This window comes from Carettochelys insculpta, chromosome 26, assembly GCF_033958435.1.
Source record: "Carettochelys insculpta isolate YL-2023 chromosome 26, ASM3395843v1, whole genome shotgun sequence".
In the NCBI taxonomy this organism is placed as follows: Eukaryota; Metazoa; Chordata; order Testudines; family Carettochelyidae; genus Carettochelys; species Carettochelys insculpta.
This window is the reverse complement of record NC_134162.1, coordinates 2,517,292-2,541,784: the sequence shown is the minus strand read 5'-3', so window position 1 is coordinate 2,541,784 and position 24,493 is coordinate 2,517,292. Positions and strand designations below refer to the sequence as shown.

Here is a 24,493-nt window from a genome sequence, read left to right as displayed (position 1 = left end):
CGGCCGGCGATTGGACCCGCCGCTCCGCCGGCGTTCCAATCCGGCTCCGCGGGCGCCAGGGCCCCAGGCGCGCGCCGCAGCCCTCGCCGCGCCAGGCGGGCTCCCGGGGCGGCCGAGGATGGGCTGAGCCCCGCGCGCCCCTCCCCGGCCGCGGCACTGCGGGGATCGGTGCGTGCGCCGCCCCTCGCCATGCGGCCGCGGCGCCCGGGGCTCGCCCGGCCCGCGGGCCGCCTCCTCCTGCTCCCGCCGCCGCTGCTGCTGCTGCTGCTGGGCTGCGGGCTGGCCCCGGCGGGCGGCTCGGTGCTCAGCTGCCCGCCGAGGTGCGTGTGCGCCAGCAACATCCTCAGCTGCTCCCGCCTGGCGCTGCTCGCCGTGCCGCCCCGGCTGCCCCGCTTCACGGCGCTGCTGGACCTGAGCCACAACAACCTGAGCCGCCTGCGGGCCGACTGGACCCCCGGCCGCCTCTCGCGCCTGCACTCGCTGCTGCTGAGCCACAACGCCCTGGTCTTTATCTCCACCGAGGCCTTCTGCCACGTGCCCGGCCTGCGCTACCTGGATCTGTCCTCCAACAGCCTGCGGGCGCTGGAGGAGAACCTCTTCAGCCAGCTGCAGGAGCTCGAGGTGCTGCTGCTCTACAACAACCACATCCTGCAGGTGGACCGCAGCGCCTTCGAGGACATGGCCAAGCTGCAGAAGCTCTACCTGAGCCAGAACCAGATCTCCCGCTTCCCCGTGGAGCTGGTGAGGGACCGGGCCAAGCTGCCCGAGCTGGCCCTGCTGGACCTGTCCAACAACAAGCTCAAGGGCCTGCCGGTGGCCGCCCTGAAGGGCCTCCCCGCCTGGGTGAAGAACGGCCTCTACCTGCACGCCAACCCGCTGAGCTGCGACTGCGCCCTCTACGAGCTCTTCGCCCGCTGGCATGCGCGCCAGCTCAGCTCCGTGGTGGACTTCCAGGAGGAGCTGAGGTGCAGCCTGCCCCAGAGCAAGCACAGCGTTGCCATCCTCACCCTCAGCAGCCAGGACACCCTCAACTGCAGCCACTTCAGGGAGCACGTGCTGGAGGCCCACCTGGGCGACACGGTGACCATCGACTGCGACACCCGAGTCCGGGGGGCGGCCACCAGGGAGTGGGTGACGCCCAACAACAGGCGCTTCCCCGAGGAAGCCGCCAACAGCACTGTCCAGGTGCTGGCCAACGGCAGCCTGCAGATTCAGCCTGTGCAGGCGGAGGACATGGGCACGTACACCTGCTATGCTGTGAGCCCGGCCTTCAATGAAACCCTCTATGTTGACGTGACGGTCCACAATTTCACCCAGCACGGGCCGCACGACACCCTCAACACGGCCTACACCACGCTGGTCGGCTGCATCCTCAGCGTCATCCTGGTCCTCATCTACCTGTACCTGACCCCCTGCCGCTGCTGGTGCCGCGGCAATGAGAAGCCAGCCGCCCAGACGGAAGACAGCATCAACTCCTCCATGCTCAGCACCACGCCCAACCACGACCCTGAGGCAGCTGGCCGCAAGGCCAGCCTGAGCCACCTCGCAGCGGCCGGTCCCACGCAAGGCCAGAACGGCAAGGTCCAGCCTGACGGCGCGCCGGAGCAGGTGGCCAGGAGGGCCCAGAAGGACCCCAGGAAAATGTCAGACCCGGACTCTGTCAGCTCGGTCTTCTCAGACACGCCCATCGTGGTGTAGGCGTCCGGGAGAGGTGGGGGTGTCACAGAACAAGCACGAGAAGAAGGGCGGTGACCCTGCTCTGGGGCTGAGCCCCACCGGGGGGCCGATAGATCTCATGCCCATGCGCTACACCGCTGCCAGGTGCTGCCTTCTGCTGCGCAGCACCAATCCTGCTATCAGCCCTTGAACATTGTCCTCCCATCTGCCCAAGCGGGGCCTGGCAGCCTGCTTCCCGCAGCCGGCCCAGCCCTTGGAGTGGAACTCCGGCTGTAAGTGCCTCCAACCAGGGCGTTGCAGGGTCTTGCCAAGGAGGAAGCCTCCAGCAGGGAGACAGAGCCAGTGTGCAGAGCAAAGAAGGCCGGATCGGGCATGCGGGTGCAGCTGAAACTTGCTGCAATGCCAGAGCTGTTCTTCCCCTACTCCTCCAGGGCCATCCCAAGGCTGCTCCACAGCACCCTGGCACCACGCCATGCTCGCCGCTGACAGCCTTGGCCTGCGGCTGTAATTTGAAGGTCACCTTCCGCTTTCCTAGCATGGCCACCGAAAGCCTCATTAGCCATGGGGGAGCAGGGGGGTCTCCTTCCAGCCTCCTGATCCCCCGCCTGGAACTGATCAACCCAAAGAGTTTTGGCTCGCTCAGGACAAGAGCAGGAAGTGCTCAGCCCTGGGACCAGCTGCCCCTTCTAGCCTGGGAACTCAGGCCCCAGCTGGTCCTCCCGCAAGCTTCTGCCTGACAGCGTAATGATCAGATCCCCGCTCCTAATTACAATGATACATCACGGCACAAGCTGGGCTTCGGAGACAGCTATTCAGCACTGCAGAATGTCAGCAGCCCCTCGGTGGGCCGGGCCGCGGCTGCTGGGAGACGTGGGAGGCAGTGCGCCTCTCCCCCCGTGTGCCGCCCCCCGGGGCTGTCCACATGGGCTGGTCCAGGGAGCTGGGAAGGGAGGCTGCTGGAGACAGCTAACAGAGGCCCCGGAGCCCTGCCGGGAAAGGGGCAGATGGGGGGAGGGGTGCTCCTTTTACAGCCCCAGCCTGAAGCCTCCCCCCACCAACCTCCCCGACCCAGGGGGATTTTGTGTCCACCAGCTACAGCCGTGCAGTTCAGTGCGGCTGGGCGGGTGGCTCTGGGCTCTCGCCAGGGAGTGGGGCAGTGGCTGGGCCTGGGAAGGCGTGGGGTCTGAGGAGCGGGCGGCAAAAGGGGTCAGCATGGTCCCTGCGCCGGAGACGTGGCCCTGACACTGACGCGGGCTCCGAGCCAGCTGGCAGAGAACTGGCCTGGCCCAGGCCAGCCAGAGGCAGGGTTGGATCTGTGCAGCAGGTGCAGCCAAGGGCTCCGCTCTGGGCAGGCGCCATGCGCAGAGGAGCTAGCGAAGGGCAGGCAGGTCAGAGGCTGCCTGAGGCAGGGGCTGCTGCACACCACGAGAGGGGCAGCTAAGCAGACGCCCAGGGCTGTGTGTTAGCATGCAGGGGCCCCACCCAGCCTACAGCCTGCTCTCAAGCCGTCCCTGCTGCTGGTGGCAGCTGCCTTAGGGAGTGGCGGGGGAGCTGCCCTGGGACTGGCATAGCGGGAAGCCGCTGCTGGGACCTCACCAAGAGCAGCAAGCTCCGTGGTACATCGCTGTGCACTCTGCACTGGGGCCGTGCCGTGCCGGGACTGTCGGAGCCCAGTGGTGGCGGCAGCTGGGCCAAGCAGCAGGAGCGCGAGGCACCATCTCCTCCGTCCCACTCAGCGGCGAGCCCCGGGCTCGGCTAAACGCTTTCCCTGGCATGTGCTTGCGAAGCATGAGTCCGCCGAGAGAAGCATGCGACCAGGTGAGGCCAGCCTGCAAGCCGCCCGGGGGGCTCTGGGTCGTGCTGCGGCGGGGGGTGACTTGGCCCTGGCGGGCTGCGTGGGTGTGATGCTGAATCTTGGCACCTGGGGAACCACAAGGCGGCTGGGCTGGCTGCTCCCCCACCACCACCCCGCTGGTGAAGCCCTGCAGGCTCGCAGCCTTCTCGTGAGCCGCCCTGGGCCCTGCGTGCTGGGCAGGCTGGGGGTAGGGGTGCGGGGGGACCTTACACACAGGAGACAGGAGGACCTGGCTCAGAGATGGTTGGTGCCCTCCACCTCTGCCTGGCCTTCCCAGGAGTGACACGCAAGCGTGCTGCCATATGCAGCACCCCCTGCACGATCCCCCTTGCACACGCACATGTGGAGTGCCCCTGCACAATCCCCCTTGCACACACGTATCACCCCCTGTACGGTCGCCCCTGCACACGTAGTGCCCCCTGCACAATCCCCCTTGCACACATGTAGCGCCCCCTACCCAGTCCCCCTTGCACACGTGCACATGGAGCACCCCTGCACAATCCCCCTTGCACACATAGCGCCCCCTGCACGATCCCCCTCGTGTACACACATGCAGTTCCCATCGTGCACAATCACCATTGCACACACATGCACGTGCAGCTGCCTCCAGCCTGACTGGTGCTCTCCGTGCATGGCTCTGTGAGCTGGTGTACAGCTCTGTGTGCACACGGGGCTGTCGTGAGCGTGGAGCTGGTAGGGGACAGAGCGGCTGAGCACATTGCACACCCTTGTTGAGGTATCTGTGTGCACCCCAGAGCAGGGAGAGGTGCATGTAAATGTGCTGGGGGTGGCTGGGTGTGTTTGAGCACTCACGGTGTGTGTGTGTGTGTGTGTGTGTGTGTGTGTGAGAGAGAGAGAGAGAGAGCGAGCACGATTGCACACTTCCACCCCACTCAAGCGCCCAGCCTCCAAACAGTTTCTCCCCTCCTCCCTTGCCTGCCCAAAGACAGGCACTCAGCTTGTGCTGGGAGGCAAACGCAGGGACAGCCCACGAGGCCCGGGGAATGCAGCCCACTGCCCAGAGCTGTGGCAGGTCTGCCAGGGCCGTGCCTCGCTCTCCGGCCAGACTTGGGGCAGTCCGGCCAGGCGCTGCCCCAGGCTGGGCTAGCACATCAGGTGAGAGCAGCTCAGGGCCTCGTGGTGGGGCTGGCGCCTTGCGCTGCCCCCGCTTGCTCAGGGGCCTGGGACATGGGTCACCCCCCTTTGAGAGCGCCGCCCCCACCCAACTGGGAGCAGCCAGCCTGCCAGGGTGGGGACAGCCGGGCTGGAGCACTGACCAGGCTGGGGCAGAACCCGGGGGTTCCTTGCACCCAGTTGTGTGCTGAGCTGTCACCCGGGTTGTGTACGGGGTCCCTGTGCGGGGCTGGGCAGTTGTCTCACTAGGCTGGGCATTGGGGGGCCATGGGTGACCCCAGCTGGGCCCGCTCTGCCAACTCCAGCATGCCACACTGGGCAGCCTGCTCGGAGCCCCGTCACGTCTGCGCGGGAGGGAAGAATCAGCTCTGGCCAGTCATGTCCCCACTGTTCCGTTCCCCTCCTGAGCCAGGCAGGTCCCCCCATCCTGGGGCCAGCTCAGAGCCGCCCCCAAACCCTTCTATTGCCTCTGACCCGTCGTCTGAACCCTAAACTCGAACAACCCTCAGTGAGCCGTGGTGATAGGGCGCAGCGCCAGCCGTTGCTGGGGCCCTTTCCTCCGTGCCCGTCCTGGGCACCCCAGCCTGTGCCCAGCCCCAGGTCAGGGCCCTGCAGGGAGTGAGCACCGGGACCCGACCGGAGCTGGGAACCAGGGAGCCATGAGCAAGCCCCCCGGCACCCCTGCCACCACCCCAAGAGCCAGGACAGAGACCGCAGCGTGCACACCCGGGCACCTCTGTGGTTGCCAATCTGTGGGCAGGGTCTGGAAGGTGCCGAGCACCATGAAGGATCAGGCCCGCTGGCTCTGCTGGCGGCCGACAGCTGACGCGAGAGGCAGCCCACCTGCTCCCCCCATCTTGGGTGCCGCCGCGGGAGGGTCGCGAGGGAGGGGCACAGCCCCCACCCAGCCGTGCAGATCTGCCCGCTCGCTGCACCCTGAGCCAAGGAACCGGCTGGGGCAGAGGGGTGAGGTGGGGTCACTGCTCAGGAGGCTGCTGGAGGGGAGCCCACAGGGCAGAGCTGAATAGAACCTGGGGGGCTGTGCAATGGACAGAAGTCCCCAGGGGAGTCATGGGGGGAGGATTCTGGTTCCACAGGGGACAGAGAGAGAGAGTGTGTGTGTGTGTGTGTGTGTGTATTGCACAGAGGGAAGTATCCCAGCTGCACGGCTGTGGTGGGGGAGCCCCCAGGCCTGGCCAGAGGGGCGTGTGTGGGTGTGTATTGCACAGGGAGGTATCCCAGCTGCACAGCTGTGGTGGGGGAGCCCCCAGGCCTGGCCAGAGGGGCTGCTCCACTCCGCTCCCACCAGGGCAGGGCAGGGCCAGCCTGTCCACGCCTGCCCCTCCGTGGGCTTGCAGGCCCCCCAACGGTTCCTGCACCACGCACATTCTCCTCGCCATCCCAGTCGGAGCCGCCCAGCCAGCGGCACACCCAAGCTGCAGCTCCTGCGGGCTGTGCTCTGCTGCATAGACATAGGCGAAAATAAACATGTTTCAAGGTTCTGCCTTCACAGGCTCTGTCTGGTTTTTCGCCAGCCTGGGGAAGAAGGGCAGGACGTCTCCAGGAGCTGGGGAGAAGCCTTGGGCTTCAGCCGTCCCCGCTGCTCTATCACAGTGGTGGGGGCCTGGGCTTGGGAGCCCCTGGTTCCCAGCTGTGTGGCTTTGTGGCACCCCAGTGTAGCCAAGGCTGCAGCTGGGCAGGAGGAGGCCAGCTGGACTTGGCTGATTTAGATTGCACCGCTGCAGGCAAATCACTCCTGGCGCCCTGCAGGCGCTGTGGTTTCCGCAGCCCCTGGGGGAATGGAGAGTGGGAGCAATCCCTGGCTCTGGCTGGTGTCTGTCTGCTCGGGCCGGGTGAATAAGTCACACTGGGCAGCCCCTGGAGCACGGTGCTGCAGGGGAGCCGAAGGGGGAGCGAGGCTGTCCTAGTGGGGAGCAGGTACAGCTCATTCAGTGGAAGCGTGTGAGGTCTGGATGTGAAACTGGCTTCAGCTCCCACTGGCCGTACCCTCCCAGGGCGCTGGCTGGCCAATGCCGCCCCCCTTGCAGCAGAGTCCAGGGTCTAAAGCGAACAGAACTGGGTGGGGTGGGGGCAGGGCTGAGCCTGGGGACCCAGCCATTGGTGACAAACCCTCGGAGCTAAGAGCCCTCCCCAGGCATCTTGACCAGGCTTCCCTGGCCCTCCTGGCTGCTGGGTTTCCCCTGCTCTTGGTTAGCTGCCCAGGGGAATCCAAGGATGCTGGCAGGCCAGGGTGCTTGGGGGGGGGAGGGGCGGGGGCTCTGTCTTCTGACCCGGATGGGCTGATCTGGGCAGGGAGACTGCAGCTTTTGGTACAGCCAGCGCCACCTCGAGTTGCACCGGCCCCTGTATCACAGCAAAGCTCAGCTCAGCTCTCTAGAGACAGCTCCACGTCACCAGCCCTCCAGGTGGTGCTCCCAGCAGCCAGGCACTTCCCCGCTGGCTCCACCCAGGCTCTCTTGCCCAGCCCTGCACGCTGCTGGCCGAGGCGGGGTGACCCCCGGCATGCTTGCTGTTGCTCGCTGGTCCCTGCGTTCCTAAGCAGCGTCAGCGTGCCTGCATTCCCAGCACCCCCCAACCTGCCACATCCCTGGGGCGCCAGCAAGGCCAGCCCAGTCAGTCAGGCCCCCGGGCTTATTGCAGCACTCGCTTGTCGAAGAGCTCCCTTTAACACGGGCCATGCACCTGTAAGCAGGCTGCACCCACCCCCGGCCTTGCTGCCTGCCGACCGATGCCTGAGAGAGGGGCACAGAACCACGATCCCCTCTCATCCCCCGTCCTACCCTGTGTAAGAGGAGCATTGCCCCCATGCGCTGGTGCAGGCAAGGCAGAGCGTGGCTGGTGGCCTGCAGGATTTCGCTTATGCCTCTGGACGTAGAAGGCCCCGGCAGCAAAGCTGACCTGTGCGTTCTAATTCTGAGCACAGCGTCTGCTGCCTGATGCAGTGACGGGCCTGCTGGTCCCCTCGGCGTGGTCCTGATAGAGATGTGCCTTTGGCAGAAAGGTGCCAACAGCCCCTAGCGAAGGCCCGTCAGTATGAACGTCCCCTTGCCTGCTGAGCCGACAGGAGCTCAGAGCAGCTGGCCGTTTGAAGGGCAGTTCATGCACTGGGGGCTGGAGGTGCCAGCAGCTCACGGAACTGGAAGGTAAAATCTTTTCCGGTCGTTAATGCCAAAGGCATGGGGGTTGCTGGTGCTGAGCGACGGGAGTGTTGTGGTCAGAGAAAATGCCGCAGCCTGCAGGGACAAGCGCTGTCCACCATAGTCCGTACCACCACCGCTGGCACCCAGCAGGGGCTAGGCCGGCCGAGCTGAGGACAGCTTGTCCCCTGGTTGTCACCTCAGTGACCAGCTGTCTTGCATGGCCGCCAGCCTCTGCTTGTGCGTCCGTCTGCCTGGGAAGGCGGGATAAGTTGCATGCAGCTCAGCTGAAGGGATGGGGCCTCCCCAGCCAGCGGCCTGCCTACAGGTGCCAGGTCAGACCTGTTTCTGGAGCACCAGGAATCAGAGCTGGCAAAGACCTGCTACTTCTCTGGTTCCACCCTGAGCCAGCGTAGGGCAGTGGGCTGAGTAGCAGCTCTGTGGCCTGGCGTCCACCCCTGCCGCTTGGCAAGGCTGTGCCGCGACCAAATGGATCAGCATTAAGCGGGTTTCTTGGAATACTCTGCTTTCTTCATTTCCTCCAGGCAGTTCTCCCTGTGCTTCTGCCTCCTTGATGCACACACCTGCAGCGAGTTAACCTGTCTCCCCAGGGCCCGATTGGCAGAGATGCAGGCTGCTCACAGCTCCCGTGGAAGCTGATGGCAAAGGAAGCCCACAACCAAGCCAGATTTGCTCAGCTCCTTCCATTCCTGCTGCGAGAAAACAACCTCCAGCCCTCCCTGATTTGCTGACAGTTTTCTAGTAGGGAGATGCTCAGAACTGCCCCCCTAGGCACTGGGCGATGGCTGCACGCCCTCAGTCGCTGCATACGAGGGCTATGAAGTGCAGAGAAGGACGGGCACTTTAGTCCTAACACAAGAACTAGGGTATCAGAGAGGGAGCCGTGTTGGTCTGTATCTCTGAGACCAACAAATCCTGTGGGACCTTATAGACTAACATCTATGCATCTGACAAAGTGGGTCTTTGCCCATGAAAGCTTATGCTCCAAAATATCTGTTAGTCTACAAGAACTAGGGGTTACCCAATGAAATTAATAGGCAGTGGATTTAGAACTAAAGGAACTATTTCTTCCACGGTCAACCTGTGGAACTCCTCGCCAGAGGATGTGGCGGAGGCCAGGACTCTAACAGGGTTCAAAAAAGAGTCCGCTCAATGCCTGGAGGATATATCCATGGATGGCTAGTAGCAGGGATGGTGTCCTTAGCCTCTGTTTGCCAGAACTGGAAATTGATGACAGAGGAGGGATTACCTGCTTAGTCTCTGTTCTGTTCACTCCCTCTGGGCACTGGCCACTCTTGGCGGACAGAATACTGGGCTACATGGACCTTTGGTCTGACCCAGTCTGGCCACCCTTATGCCCACTTGGTTTGAGTCCTGAGCTGTTAGCACAGGGCTGAACAAACTTTTTACGTCAGGCCACACTTTTCATTCCTGCAACTAGCAGGGCCCCCCCACCTGTCTAATGTCACCCACACCGACGGACATTTCAGTTCCGGTCACATACAAAAAACAAAGCAGAACCCTGTCGGCATGTGTAAGAACCGAAGTCTGTACAATGGAAAAACTTTATGACTCGCTCTATACATGTGAATACACAGACATCAAAACAGTTGCAGATTTCAACCTTTTTCATGAGCTGGGTGAGCCTGAGACCCAGCAGCCAACTCCCGCCTGCGGAAATTTCACATGCACACCCACTGGGGGCAGAGGCAGGGTACCCCCCCCACCGAAAACAACAAGCTCAGCCCTTGCCTATGCCCTGCCATTTACCCCACGCCCCCAGGGGAGCATGGGAGAAATGTGGGGCCGAGGCATGGATGCTTGGTGCCCAGAGCTAGCCTGGCCCACCGCCATGCTACAGAGGTGTCCAGATTTCACTGTGCGCCCCCTGCCTAATCTGGGACCTTCCCAGCCCACACACAATCACAGGTTTTACACGTAGCTGCTGACTCCACAAGCCACGGTCACTCTGGCGGGAGAAGACAGGTCCCTTATCCCTGTTTAATAGACCGGCATGCCCCTGGCACCAGCACACGAACTGACCAGCTGCTCACAGTTGGTGGAAAAGCCAGGAGTAAAACCCAGAGGCCTCACGCCCAGGCCCAAGACTGTTCTGCTTCCCAGGTTGGGACTGCACCCGGGGGTTCCTGGCACCCCCCCACATAGCCCTCTGCTCTGCCCATCATCCCACAGTTCCGGCCACCAGCCAGCACCTCCCACATGAAAGCAGGGCCCACCCAGAGCCCCTGCCACCCGTCCCTGAGAGCACGTCTAGTACCAGGTGTCCCGGGAGCCGGTCGAGCAGCAAGGCGCTGAGCTGCAAAGGAGAGGCGCTGGGCTGCGTTGCCTGTCCTGGCCATGGAGCATACTGATACCCAGGAGCCTGCAGGGCACAGCATGACCCGAAGAGGGGACTCTCCAATGAGCTGCGTTCCCAGCGTTGGCCTGCTAAGACGGTGAGCGTCAAGCCAGGCCCCTCAGGAGACCACGGCTCTGTTTGCATCCACTCCCCACTCAGGCCTTTGGTCCAGTGCACGGCAGCCTGCTGGGGTAAGGAGCAAACTCTAGAAAGCAACACTCCACATAGGCCACCTTGGAAGGACTCCGTCTGGGGCCCCCTCTTCCCACCCTGGTTAGTTTTGGTGGAAAAACTGGGCAGACACAACCCGGTCTGCCCACGGCCAGCGGCCTACGTAAGGGCTGTTGCCAGCAGTCTGGCCGCCGGCTGAGGCAGAGTGGGGAGCTGCAGGGGATGGGCCAGTGCCGTGCATTCGGTTCTGGGTAAAGAAGGGTGGACATACGCACGCACAGGACACCACAGGGAAGGAAGGGGCTGGCCATGGCCACAAGAGAGCTGCCAGCCCGACCTGGCTCTGGAGGGGCTCCGCTGCTGGGAGGATCGGCAGATGGTATCCGATTTCTAATTCTCGCCTTCTCTCCCTGAGTAATTGGTCTGCTGCAGTTGCAGGCACGTATCTTCCTTCCACTTACCTTTCGCAGCGGCTCTGGTTCTAGTTACGTTACTCACCCGGTGCTGTTTTCACCCTGTCAAATAAAAACCTCGTTTATTGGTACCCAGCTTTGCAGCAGTGCGTTTCTCTCCGGGCTAAACAGACCCCACTGATAGAGGAGGGCCTGGGGTAACGTTCCTGGGTTGGCTTTCTGCACCAACAGTGGTCCAGGAGCCGGGGCCGTGGGGTCCAGCAGCCTGGGTGTAGCACTGTGGTACAGCTGCTCTGGAGAAGCAGAGGTCCCTGGCTTTCCGACCGCCCAGGGGAGGGCGCTGAGCCTCTCTCCAGGGGCCACCCAAAGTCTGGGCAGCAGCGGGTGCTGCCCTGGGGGCATCCTGGCAGGTGAGGGGCCCTGGGTGAGTCTGACAAGGCGGAGAGAACAGGGTCCCTGCTGCAGAAATCCCCTCTGCTCTCTGGCCAGACTTTGGAGCCAGCTCCAGAGGAAGGGGCTAATGCCTTAGCAGTACTGTCAATGCTCGTTCAGGCTCTCTGAGCTGCAGCTCCTTGCAGCCCAGCAGAGGCTGCGCTGGTGCCATTTCCCTCCCCGTGGCCCACAGGCAGCAAGGGGACGAGCTCCCCTGCAGTGCTGGGTTTCAGAGGCTGGTTCTCTGCCTCTAGCCCAGCCAGGACTGATTCTGAGGCAGCCGCTGGAGAGGGGGCGCAGAGCTGGCTTCTGGAGGGGCCTGCCCCCCCCCGCAGCAAACAAACAGAGGTGTCCTGCAAGCCCTGCACCAGCAGGGTCTTGGGATGATCTTACTGGGCCCCGCGGCCCCATGCAGGTCAGAGCCAGGCTCCTGGGCCCAGGCCTGGACCCAGCAATGCGGCAGTCCCAGAAAGTCGCTCACTGTGCCCCCTTCTCTGGCACTCAGGGGCCCTCCCTGCACCTGGCAGCCCTTGGCTTTCAGCCAGACCCAGCCCGAAGCCCAGCCCACCATGCCCCGCAGGGCTCCTGCTTCGGCTCACCTAGAGGCCTCAAGGCAGGCAACTAATGCCATCCATAAAAGGCAGCTGGATCTTCTGACACATGGGAGTATGTCTGGCTCCTGCTGACGGAGGCTGGCTCTGTGGGGGCCCAGCACCACAGACAACGGGCCACTGGCACGCAGGTGCCCACGCTTGGGCCACACTGCTTGGAAGGGCTGGCCTAGGTATTGAGACCCTCTGGGGCCAGGCAGTGCCCAGGGAAGTGGAAGGAAGACGGGCAGAGGCGTGGAAGTTGCCAGGCCCGCAGCAGGAGAGCCTGCAGCTGCTCCCAGGCATACGAGGGAGGTGGGAACCCCACTGCAGAGTGCAAGGGACCAGAGGCAGGGCCTGCAGGTAGCAGCCAGGGCGGCACAGGAGGCCACCACCCCGCACCAGAACGCAGGGCTGGAAGCGGAGGTGGAAGGAGGTCAGGAGGAGACTCAGGGCTCGGGCGCGGGGGGATGTGGTGGGAGTGGCAGGGCTGGAAAGACAGGCTAAGGGAGAAGAGGGGGCTGCAGCGCCAGGCAGGAGGTGGCGCAGGGCTGGCAGCCGGTGGGGCGGGCTGGGAGCCGAGCAAGAGGCCAGGGCACTGCTGGGGTGGGCTGCTACGACTGCAGCCAATGCCTGACATGAGAGGCTGGTACCCTGCAGGAGCCAGGCCCACGGCAGGGAGGCTAGTGCGGATGTGCAAACAGCCATTGCCAGGCCAGGCAGGGGCCCTCGACCGCCGCCCCTTGCTGGCTGGGCACGGGCCTGCGCAGGGCGCTGCAGAGCCCTGGATAGCTACATTGCAGCACAGCGCCCCATCTGCATGGCCTGACCCAGCTGGCTGGAGCGGAGCCTGCCCAGGGCAGCCATGGGCCTGCGGGGCACCTCCGGCCAGATGCCCACCCCAATGCCCGCTGCGCCTGCCCTACCGTGGAGCGGGACCCCAGGGGTGTCCTGCGCCGCCCCCGCCCCTTGTTCCTCTGCCCTGTGCACTGGGAGCTGCTGCCGCCCCTACCCCCTACGCTCACAGCCCCCTGGGCTGTAGCCCCCTCCCCAGCCACGTGAGACTCACCAGGCAGAGCCAGGACACCAGGCAGCCCCACAGCTGCTCCAGCCACGGCTGTTCCCCCCACACCTGGAACCCCCGTTTCTCTGTCCGGGGCTCCCTCCACGCGTGCTCCAGAGCTGGCGCTGTGGGAGAGGGCTGCAGGGGGCAGCAGGGGGAGGGTCCCCGGCATTTCCTATCAGGAATCCCCCTCTGGTTCCCCTTTCCTGGGAAATGTGTATGGAACACCCCCCCCGCCCGCCTGCTCCGCCTGGATGTCCGCAGTCACTGCTCCCAGGCCTTGGGGATGGGGATGGGCGCTGAGCGCTCCACGGGCCAGGCCAGAACCCACCCAGCGATCACCGGACCGGGGGGCTGTGTGGCACAGGCAGAGCCTGGCCCCCAGGTAACCCCCGCCGCACAGCGCCGAGGAAGAACCCTGGGGAGTTCAGCCCTGCCCCTGACACCCAACTCACCGCCCCCTCCGGAGGGGCAGCCCCTCGCTGCTTGCACCTGGCACCACGCTGCCCTGCGTGCCTCAAGCTGGAGGGGGTGTAGCCTGGCGGCAGAATGTTTGAGGCCACTCACGTGATCCTGGGTTCAAATCCAAGTGCCCCCGTGGAAAGCTGAATCTTGACATTCTTTGGCCTCACCCTCCAGCCGCTGCATCGGGCGGTACCTGCCTCGGCTGGGCCCGAGTCAAACAGGTGTTACTCTTTGCTAAGCAAAACACAGGGTGCTCCTGCAGACTGGGGCTAGACGGTGCTTCTTTGTCCCTCTCTCTGCGCCTCTCCTTGGCCTGAATTCAGGGGCAGCGGGTCCCCACAGCAGACCCAGATGAGAACGGCCAGACTGGCTCAGACCAAGGTGCATCTAGCCCGGTCTCCTGCCTGCTGACAGTGGCCAGTGCCAGGTGCCCCAGGGGGAGCAACCGGAACAGGTGTGGTCCCTCCCGTCACCCCTTCCTGGCCTGATAGACAGAGCCTGGGGCGCCATTCTGACCCGTCCTGCCTAGCAGCCATTGATGGACCGAACCTCCATGGATTTATCTAGCTCTTTTTTGAACCCTGTTAAAGCCCTGCTCCTCACAACCTCCTCCGGCGAGGAGTTCCACAGGCCGATCCGGCGCTGCGAGAAGGGAAACTTCCCTTTCTTCCTTCGAAACCTGCTGCCCCTTCATTTCCTCCTCCTCCTGTGACGGGAACAAGTAACCAACTTTTCCCTAACAGTGAGGAGCCCTGGGGCGCCTTGCGGAGAACAGGACGTAGCCACGGGCCTTCTTGTGGTTTGTGAAGACACAGACTAACCCGACTGCCTCTCCCACACGTCCTCCTCGCTCGATTTCCCCGCCAGCCGGGACTGTCCACTCGGCGTCCTCAGCCCCTTGGAAAGCTCAATCTTGACACTCTTTGGCCTCACCCTCCAGCTGCTGCATCGGGCGGTACCTGCCTCTGCTGGGCCAGAGTCAAACAGGCGTTACTCTTTGCGCAGCTAAACACAGGGTGCTCCGGCGGCCGCCCCGGCATGGGGGCTACCCTCCACCGAGGCCTAGCTCGATGCTGGCGGCCATGGGTCATGGGCCCCGCACTGCAGGGGGAGGCGATGCTTTGAGTTGGTTTCACCTGCTCGTGCCAGGGGTGAAAGCGGCTGGGAGCCTTTCCAGGCCCCCGGCCCACCAGGTTCTGGGAGAGCTGCGGGCCAAGCCCAGCTCGGCTCAGCTCAGCTCACCTCCACGGGCCTGGCTGCCCACCCCAACCCCACTGCACGCCCGGGAGTGGGGGGTCCCCAGCCCAGCCCCGCATATCAGCCCCAGAGACCCCCCCGAGCCCGGCGCTTGCTCGCAGAGCGGGGAGCCCGGCCCGGCCATGCGGGAGCCGCGCTCACACCCGGGCTAAGCCCCGGGGAGCGGCTGGAGCGGGCTACGCGCTGCTGTTCCGCGCTCCCGGCCGGGCTGGGCGCTGCTCGGGGCCCGCGGGCGTTACCGAGCGCCCGGAACGGGTCCGGGCCAGGCTCGGCACAGCGCCCACCGGCCTCCCGCAGCCCGAGCCAGCCCCGGGCGCCCGGAACCCAGCGCAGCCTGTGCCAAGAGCTCCCCCGCGTGGGCAAGCGCCGCCCGACACCCGCCGCTGAGACAGGAGCCGCCCGGGCTGGAGGGGCCCCACCTAGGGCCAGGCCTGGGCTCAATCCCTGCTCTGCTGGCGGCAGCCTGGCCCTTCCCTGCGGGTGCCACGGGCCCCGCTGGGTGCAGAAGCGCCCACTGAAGGGGGGCGAAGTCCTGCCCCCTGCCCGGGGCGGGGGGTGCTAAAAATACACAGCTCCAGGGACTCTCCAGGCCAGCCCCGGGGAATCACACACAGCCCAGCTGGCCTCCTGCTCAGACAGGCCTGTGGGGCAGCAGCTTCCCCACCGGCCTGAGCCCCACTGGACTTTCCTCCCCCGTCCATGGCTGGAGGGGGGCAGCAGCATTCCTGCTGACCCAGCCGTGCCCCACCCGCAGGAGCACAGGCTGGTGGCGCTGCCGTCCGCACGCTGCCATTCTAGGTCCTGGGGGCCGCCAGCCGGCCCCTGGGCCCAGCACCTTCCTTATCTCCCTTCGCCCACCTGCAGCTGGGTGGTTACACTAATGGGGAGGGGGTGTCACGAGGACCCCCAGCAGCTATGACAGCCCTGGGCGCCGCCGACAAGCGCCATGCAAGGAGTGGTGCCCCTCCACCCCACTGGCTCTGCAACAGCTGCATGGTGCTTGGCCCAGAGAAATGACCACTTCCAGGCCAGCGAAGGCCCACGCCAGCGCCGCAAACAGAGTCCACAGCAGGCAGAGGTTCGTTGCTACACACGCAAATTACATTCCATGCCCGGGCCCCGCTCGCTGCAGGGCTGGGTTAGAAACATCACACAGGTGGAGGCCCACGCACACCCCAGGGACACAGAGGCTACACGCTTCCTGCCTGTCACAACGCTATGGAAATGCAGAGCACGCCGACAGCCATAGCAGAGGAAAGAGCCCTCTGCCCTACCGTGGAGCGGGACCCCAGGGGTGTCCTGCGCCGCCCCCGCCCTCCGCCACAGCCTATTCCCAAGGAACCTGGAGATCACGGAAGACAGGTATGCCCTCGTGCCACAGGACGGCTTCCTTGTGAAGGCCCAGACTTGCAAGTTCATGCCCAAGTTTACCTGGGACCCTCTTCTGCTGAAAGGACTGTTTTTCGCTGCCGCCCCTTCCCCTGAAGCCGGCAGTCACTAGCACAGAACAACACCCAGCAGCTGTGGGATTTGATCAGAGACCTTCTTTCCACCTGCCCCCCTACCCAGCCTTCAGTCACCCCTAGCCATCAGCCTGTCTGCTCTGTCTCCACCCAGGCTTACCGCCACCCCGCTGAAACAAGCAGTGCCGTACTGAGGTCTTTGGGGTCAGACGTTGTGATGTGGCATCCCATCACATGGCCCATCCTTCCCAGGGGAGTAGATGGGAACCCCGAGAAGGAGATGCCAGACTCACCCGCCCAAGAAGTGATCTCGGAGACAGCAGCTGCGTTTTGTGTTTCCTTCCCAGCACGTGGTGGGGAGCGTTGGGATCTGTGTGGGATTTCAATGCCGAGGGCTTCCCCTCTCCCCCACACCTGAGGGCAGGTTCCCGTCAGTGTCCTGGGGCCTGCCTCGGTCTGGATTAAAAACAAGACGTCCTGTGGCACCTTGTAGGCTAAAGACCTGCTTCGGCTCATGCATCCCACAAAAGCTGATGCTCCAAAATATGTTAGTCTATAAGGTGCCACAGGACTTCTTGTTGTTCTCGAAGCTACCGACTCACATGGCGGCCTCTCTGATGCTCAGTTTGGATTGTGACCAGACTGGCAGGCCATGCTGCATGGGGACGGACAGACAGACAGACAGACTCTCTCTGCATCCTGTGATGGGGCCAGTTCCCTCTGAGCTGGAGTGCAGCTGCATGTCCACTTTTGGCATCCCCAGCACCCAAGCCTGAGCTCAGAGGGTGGGGTGGGCAGGGCCACCCCCGGTCACAGCAGGAGACACCCCCCACGTGGAAAGCTCCCTGTGAGCAGGGAGCGACGGGGTCCTCAGTGTCCGGGATCACACTTCATTGGCTCCCTGAGATGGGACATACCCACCACAGACCGACAGCGGAGTCGGGGCCTGTTGGGTGCAGGGCACAGACGCAGCCTGGCTCTTTGGACGCACCAGAGAAGGGATTTAGATGGGTGAGCGGAGCAGGAGCTCCTCGGAATGCAGCTAAGCAGAGCAAGGTCCTGAGCCTGGGAAGGGCAAGTACTGTTCCTGCCTGCTGCTGCGCGCTCCCGGCCATGAAGGGTTAATCCAGAGCGACCCGCAGGTGAGTGTCAGACAGAAGAGCAGGTCCTGGAGGAGGGGGAGGCGAGCGGCGCACACCGCAGGCACAACGGAGTCAGCACCCGGCCCTTTCGCGTTCCACTCCGGCAGGGGCTGAACAGAAGACACCCCCGGGGTTTCAGCATGAGCCAGCGAAGAGCACCACAGCTCTTGCATGGGTCTCCGCCCCGCTAGCACGTCTGCCTTGCCTTGCTCCTGCAGGGTCAGTCTGCCAATGACGGGGTACCCGGGCTAGCAGTGGGGCTGAGCCTCAGGGTTAGCACCTACATAAGAACGGCCATACTGGGTCAGACCAAAGGTCCATCTAGCCCAGTACCCTGTCTGCCGACAGTAGCCAATGGCAGGTGCCCCAGAGGAGGTGAACCGAAGACAACGATCAAGCGATTTGTCTCCTGCCATCCATCTGCCGCCTTCAACAAAAGGCTGGTCACCATACCTTACCCCTTGCTAATAGCCATCTATCGACCTAACCTCCAAACATTTATCGAGCTCTTTTTTACACTCTGTTAGAGTCCTGGCCTTCACAGCGTCCTCTGGCAAGGAGTTCCACAGGTTGGCTGTGCGCTGTGTGAAGAAAAACTTTCTTTTATTAGTTTTGAACCTGCTACCCATTAATTTCATTTGGTGTCCCCTAGTTCTTATATTATGGGAACAAGTAAATAACTCCTGTATTCACTTTCTCCACACCATTCATGATTTTATATACCTCCATCATATCGCCCCTCAGTCTCCTCTTTTCTAGACTGAAAAGTCCCAGTCTCTCTAGCCTCTCCTCATATGGGACCCATTCCAAACCCTTAATCATTTTAGTTGCCCTTTTCTGAACCCTTTTCTAACGCCAGTATATCCTTTTTGAGGTGAAGAGACCACATCTGCACACAGTACTCAAGATGTGGGCGTACCATAGTTTTATATAGGGGAAGTATGATATTCTTCGTCTTATTTTCTATCCCTTTTTAAATTATTCCTAACATTATATTTGCTTTACTGACTGCTGCTGCACACTGCGTGGATGTCTTCAGAGAACTATCCACTATAACTCCAAGATCCCTTTCCTGATCTGTTGTAGCTAAATTTGCCCCCATCATATTATATGTATAATTAGGGTTATTTTTCCCAATGTGCACTACCTTACACTTACCCACATTAAATTTCATTTGCCATTTTGTTGCCCAATCACTCAGTTTGCTGAGATCTTTTTGAAGTTCTTCACAGTCTACTTTGGTTCTGACTATCCTGAACAGTTTGGTGTCATCTGCAAACTTTGCCACCTCACTGCTTATCCCTTTCTCTAGATCATTGATGAATAAGTTGAACAAGATTGGTCCCAGGACTGACCCCTGGGGAACACCACTAGTTACCCGCTTCCATTGTGAAAATTTACCATTTATTCCCACCCTTTGTTTCCTGTCTTTTAACCAGTTCCCAATCCGTGAAAGGATCTTTCCTCCTGTCCCATGACCACCTAATTTACACCTCCAGCTCCACTTCTCCCCTCTGCTCCTCCATCCCCACAACTGCCCACCCTGAAAACTACCAGGAGAGAAGGGGTAAATGTGCAATTTAATTAAGCACCTGCTCCCCCACCCCCAAGGGCCCCTCCCAGAGCCAGCAGGTCTCCCAGATGCTGGCGGCACAGCCGTGGAGGGAAAGAAAGAGGGTGAACGGGCAGCACCCCTGGATGGGAAATGCAGTGCAAGGGGTTGGGAGCCTTCCTGAGATATTGGAGACAGCCCTGAGATTGAAATGATTCCAACTGTGCCGCTAGGGAAAGTCAGTTAGCTCCCACCCCAGACCTGGGTGCTGCTAAGGCTACATCTGCACTACGGGGTCTATGGCAACGCAGCTACGACACCAGTACACGCCCGCCGTGTCAATGCAGCCGAAGGATGGATGGGGGGTTCCCCCGGTGCAGGACACCACCCACCGAGCGACAGGAGCTGGGCCAATGGCCACCACTTCCACCAGCCCAGCTGTGCCAGCCCTGGGGCCATGAGCTCTGAGCTACGCTGCCTTGCATTTTAGTGCAGCCCAGGTCCACAGCCGAAGTCACCGCGAGTGACGAAGCCCACAGCTCGTCATCCTGCAGCTGCCGTGCCACCCACGGCCCACGACAACCCGCTCCGCTAACGCGCAGCCTCTGCCCCACAGCGACGTGGCGCTGCGGCAAGGGAGAAAGGGGAGCAGAAGTCAAGCGTTGCAGCTGGCGTCTGATGCAGCTGCCTCTCCGAGGGAGCATCCCAGGCCCTCCCCGGAGCCCCCGTACATCTCGGGCTAAGGTCAGCTCCGTGCACGTCCAAGGGGCTGTGCTGATGATCGTGCAGAGCCCAGGTCTTTGCTAACCCCACCAATAGGTCCAGCTTCCAGGCCTGGTGCCCCCCGTCTACGGCACTCACGGCCATGCCTCAGGCAGGCACAGCTCGACCACCAACTGATTTCACGCAGGGCCCCTGGGAGTTAGTACTGTCAGAGCTGCAGTGCTAAGCGAGCCAGGGGCTTGAAACCCAGCCTTGGCCCAAACCCGAACAACAATAAACCGAGAACCTGTCCTCTGTGACAGGACAGCTCAGAACCTACCCAAGGGTGGATGCTCATCTGTGCAGGGAGGGAAGGGGAAGGAAGGCAGAAGGGGTGGCTGGACCTCAGACTTGGCGGTGTGGGAAAGAGAGAGAGACAGGCAGGACAGAGCTCAGATGTGGGGGAGAAGGAGGGGATGGGCAGGCTGGAGCTCAGACCTGTGGGGGAGGTAATGGGCAGGGGAAAAGAGGGGAATGGGCAGGCTAGTGCTCAGATGTGGGGGGAGGAAGAAGAGATGGGGAAGGGCAGACTGAAGCACAGACCTGTGGGGGACGGGATGGGGTAGGATAAAGAGAAGGGGAAGGACAGACCGCAGCTCAGACCTGTGGGGGACGGGATGGGGTAGAATAAAGAGAAGGGGGAGGGCAGACCACAGCTCAGACCTATGGGGGACGGGGTGTAGTAGGATAAAGAGAAGAGGGAAGGCAGACTGAAGCACAGACCTGTGGGGGACGGGGTGGAGTAGGATAAAGAGAAGAGGGAGGGCAGACCGAAGCACAGACCTGTGGGGGATGGGGTGATCGGGGGAGAGAAGGTGTGATCAGGCCGTAGTGAGACACCAGAAGCTCAGGTGTGCACTCTTTTCTTCAGCAGGTGACCACCCGTGGTCTGGTTCAGGATCACCAGGGCAGGGTAGAAGGGCAGGGCAAGGCAGAAATACCAAGCCACCCCTTTGATCTGTGCCTGGAACCAGTCCGAGCACATCCCAAGGACCACAGTGAAGGTGGCCAGCAGACAGACAACCAGGCCGCAGGAGACGTGGTAGAGCTTCAGCCGTGCCACCAAGGAGAGCCCCAGCAGGTGGGGGAAGCACAAGCTGAGCCCGCCCAGCACCTGCCCACAAGTAGCAGCCAGAGTCAGGACGCCCAGGAGGCTGTGCCAGGACACCAAGTGCGGGAGCTCGCTTCGATTCTTGCTGGCGACAATGAACGCCAGGCCCAGCGCGGCAGCCACCAGCGCCAGCACCTGGGCCGTCCAGTGCAGCCAGACTTTCACCTGGCGGGAGCAGAGGCAGAATGGGGAGTTCTCAGGCGAGAGCAGCAGGATGGCTTCAGGCAGGCAGAGGCAGAACTGGGGAGACAGGAGACAATTAGCCACACGATGCCCTGCTGCCCTCCACCCGCCCGGCAGAAACGCTGCCCAAGTCCCCCGTGGGGCACAGCGTCTTAGCCAGGGACAGCTGAGCACAAGGGGCACTTGGGGAGGCAGAGTTTGCTTCCAAACCTGAGCCACTCCCAGGGCGGTGGGGGAAGCCATGAGACCACCAAAATCCCAACAAGAGCCCTTCCTTCCAGCTCAGGGCCCAGCATGTGCCGGGGCACCTGGGAAACCGGGTCTCCCACGTGGGTTAATACAGTCCTAGCAAAGTCATGCACGCTCCTGCTCCCGCCAGCAAGGACAGGGCATGGCAGACGCAGGGCAGGCTGCACAGATCTTCCCTCTCGTTCCCTGGTGCTCCGCAGCCCCCGGGGTTTCTCTTCTGGGCAGGGGGAAGGGTCAGATGCAGGGCCCTCCAGGCTGGAATGTGCATCCCGCTTTTTTTTTTGAACCCGCAGGGCGTATCGCACAATCCTGCCGATTGGGAGAACGCCGACGTCAAACGGGCAAGCGATAAATTCACTGCTGCCACCGGATCGCTTACTCTAGAGACCTGAGGCTAGAGCGTCTGCTTCTCTCCAAGCACCACAGCCACCCACTCGAGCCCTGGGAACCAGCAAAGGGAAGCCAGCAAGGACGGGCGTGCAAGCCCTCCAGGAGGCAGCCGATCCTGGTGTGACTCCAACAGGTGCGAATGGGTGCATGCTCCCAACGGAGCGACCGCTGTCTGCGCCAGGAGCTATATGGGCCCATCTCCAAACACAAACCAAGGCCGCTCTAAACCTGGCACCTTTCTAGGGGATGAGCAGGAAAAAAAAACCAAACAAACACTTACTGCTCCAGACATGAAGACAGGGTGCCAAGAAAACAGACCTGCAAAGGAAAGAGTCAATACTTAGGGCTGGGCCAGCCTTTTGCGCTAACCAGGAAATGATTGTTCCGTCCCACACTCTGCACCAGAGCGCTTCTTCTTGCCACTATGGGTCCTCTGCCCTGGCCAGGGAGCGATGCCCCTGCGCCTGTTGGGTCAGGACCCTGTGCCCCGGCAGGGTGAACTCCTCGCTGGCTCTAGCCACGGGTGGCGACCAGAGCGTTGTGGGGTCCTTCTGGCCACTCCTCTAGGTCACGCCCCATCGGCACCTCTGTAGGCAGGTGCAGGAGCAGCCCCACTTGTTTAGGGCCCTGCTTGGCTCCCCATTTCAGATGCCCCCTAAATGGGGTCCCGTCTATGCCCCTCAGGGCCAGTTGGGTGTTGGGCACCATGCAGCCGGGGCCAGTGTCCCCTCCGCCCCATGTCCCAGACGCCCATCACCTTCCTGCCTCCACCTCCAGGGGCACAACACGAGCACAGCTTTTTAAACGATTCCCTGGCCTGGGTCCGTGTCCTGCAACTCCTCGTGGGTGCACCCCATTTCCCTCCCTCCCCCCAGACGAGAGACAATTGGCCCCCTCACAGGGACGGCTGAAACTGGCGGGCTGGGGGACTTCGTCGGCAGGAAAAAACTGGGGTCCGTAATTTCTGGCCACCCTGCCTCTGCGAGGTCCAGCCACACTTACAGCCAGGGCCACCCTTCTTAGCCAGGCGTGACTGACAATGCGGGGGGTCTGTGGCCCCCTGCTCCCTCCCCAGGGGGTAGGAAACAGGCCGGTGGGTGATGCTGGGATGGGGGGTTCTAGCCAGCCCCCCATTTCTCAGCCAGGCCAGGGAGGGTGAGTGGTGTGGTGCAGTGGGGGTCCAGAAGGGGGCTAGGAACTAATTCTTTGCAGCCCCAATGCCCCAGCCCCAGGAAGGTGCTCCAGGGAGCAGGGCGAAGGCTTGGGAGTGGGGGGTTGCTCAGCTTACCAGTAACTGCTAAGAGGGGACCCCTGGCCCTGAGTTCCCCACCCTCAGCTGCTGCATCCTCCCCACAACAGCTCCTTGGGCCCCTGCGCCCTGCGCTGTCTCCCAAGGGCTGGTCCCTCCCCCAGCTCCATTCACCCCACCCCACCCAACCCAGCCCAGCCCAGCACAGCCCGCACAATGCAGCCCCCCACTTCACAGCACCCCCCTCCCCGGGCCCTGCCCCCCATCTCACACCCCCTCCCCGGGCCCTGCCGCCCCATCACAGCCCCACCCCCGGACCCTGCCCCCCCATCACACCCCCCACCCCCGGGCCCTGCCGCCCCATCACACCCCCTCCCCGGGCCCTGCCCCCCCATCACACCCCCCACCCCCGGGCCCTGCCCCCCATCACACCCCCTCCCCGGGCCCTGCCCCCCCATCACACCCCCCACCCCCGGGCCCTGCCCCCCATCACACCCCCTCCCCGGGCCCTGCCGCCCCATCACAGCCCCACCCCCGGGCCCTGCCCCCCACCCCCGGGCCCTGCCGCCCCATCACACCCCCTCCCCGGGCCCTGCCCCCCATCACACCCCCTCCCCGGGCCCTGCCCCCCATCACACCCCCCACCCCCGGGCCCTGCCGCCCCATCACACCCCCTCCCCGGGCCCTGCCCCCCCATCACACCCCCCACCCCCGGGCCCTGCCGCCCCATCACAGCCCCACCCCCGGGCCCTGCCGCCCCATCACACCCCCCACCCCCGGGCCCTGCCGCCCCATCACACCCCCTCCCCGGGCCCTGCCCCCCCATCACACCCCCCACCCCCGGGCCCTGCCCCCCATCACACCCCCTCCCCGGGCCCTGCCCCCCACTCACTGGTGCCGGGCCGGGAGAGCAGCAGCAGGAAGACAGCGAGGCCCAGCGCCGCCAGGTGCGCCAGGAGGCCGGAGCCCCGCCGCAGCCAGCGGGACAGACGGGACCCCGGGGGCCCGGCCGGCATGGTGGGAGCGGAGGGGCCGCGCCCCGGCGGGCCCGGCCGGCAGGGGGTGGGGCGTGGGGGCAGAGGGGAGGGGCTGGAGGGGAAGGGGCGGGGCGTGGGGCCAGAGGGCGGTGGGAGGGGCTGGAGGGAAGGGGGCGGGGTGTTGGGGGCAGAGGGCGATGGGAGGGGCTGGAGGGGAAGGGGCGGGGTGTGGGGGGCAGAGGGGAGGGGCTGGAGGGAAGGGGCGGGGTGTGGGGGGGCAGAGGGCGATGGGAGGGGCTGGAGGGGAAGGGGCGGGGTGTTGGGCAGAGGGAAGGGGCTGGAGGGAAGGGGCGGGGTGTGGGGGGCAGAGGGCGATGGGAGGGGCTGGAGGGGAAGGGGCGGGGTGTTGGGCAGAGGGAAGGGGCTGGAGGGAAGGGGCGGGGTGTGGGGGGCAGAGGGCGATGGGAGGGGCTGGAGGGGAAGGGGCGGGGTGTTGGGGGGCAGAGGGGAGGGGCTGGAGGGAAGGGGCGGGGTGTGGTGGACAGAGGGCGATGGGAGGGGCTGGAGGGGAAGGGGCGGGGTGTTGGGGGGCAGAGGGGAGGGGCTGGAGGGAAGGGGGCGGGGTGTGGGGGTAGAGGGCGGATGGGGGGGCAGTTGATGAGGCCCGAGGGGCTGGGGGGGCAGCAGAGGGAGGCTCTGCAGGACGGACGTCCCCGTGGTGAGGGAGGGGTGGTGGCACCCCCCCGCAGGAGCCGCCTCCCTTAGGTGGGTGGGACCCAGCGGGGCCCTCGCCCCCGTGCAGCCCGTCTCCCGGCAGGGC

At 63.6% G+C, this 24,493-nt stretch overlaps 2 protein-coding genes across 3 annotated transcripts; one reads left to right on the top strand and one right to left on the bottom strand.

The window, feature by feature from the left end:
• The first annotated feature begins 45 nt into the window (after positions 1-45).
• On the top strand, positions 46-6,168 carry AMIGO1 (adhesion molecule with Ig like domain 1). The gene has a single exon (XM_074977714.1). The coding sequence runs from the start codon at positions 190-192 to the stop codon at positions 1,696-1,698; it is 1,509 nt and encodes a 502-aa protein (XP_074833815.1). The 5' UTR covers positions 46-189; the 3' UTR covers positions 1,699-6,168.
• A 3,205-nt stretch (positions 6,169-9,373) lies between these two features.
• CYB561D1 (cytochrome b561 family member D1) lies at positions 9,374-23,770 on the bottom strand. Of its 2 annotated transcripts, XR_012642578.1 has the most exons (4): positions 23,589-23,770; positions 21,728-21,765; positions 20,298-20,865; positions 9,374-10,890 (listed from the first exon to the last, which is right to left on the bottom strand). XR_012642578.1 is itself a non-coding variant. In XM_074977468.1 (3 exons), exons 1-3 carry the CDS (start codon positions 23,710-23,712, stop codon positions 20,362-20,364), a joined length of 666 nt encoding a protein of 221 aa, XP_074833569.1. In that variant the 5' UTR covers positions 23,713-23,770; the 3' UTR covers positions 12,907-20,361. The 2 variants fall into 2 exon arrangements, 1 of the variants encoding a protein (XP_074833569.1); XM_074977468.1 differs by lacking the exon at positions 9,374-10,890 and having other exon boundaries at positions 12,907-20,865.
• Between the last annotated feature and the right edge of the window lie 723 nt (positions 23,771-24,493).

Bases quoted from the DNA above. Each gene is read 5' to 3' on its own strand.
- CYB561D1 (XM_074977468.1), bottom strand. From the start codon at position 23,712: ATGCCGGCCGGGCCCCCGGGGTCCCGTCTGTCCCGCTGGCTGCGGCGG. The intron at 21,766-23,588 runs GTGAGTGGGGGG...TTTCCTTTGCAG, and splicing joins GCTCTCCCGGCCCGGCACCA to GTCTGTTTTCTTGGCACCCT. The intron at 20,866-21,727 runs GTAAGTGTTTGT...CTGTCTCCCCAG, and splicing joins CTGTCTTCATGTCTGGAGCA to TTCTGCCTCTGCCTGCCTGA.
- AMIGO1 (XM_074977714.1), top strand. From the start codon at position 190: ATGCGGCCGCGGCGCCCGGGGCTCGCCCGGCCCGCGGGCCGCCTCCTC.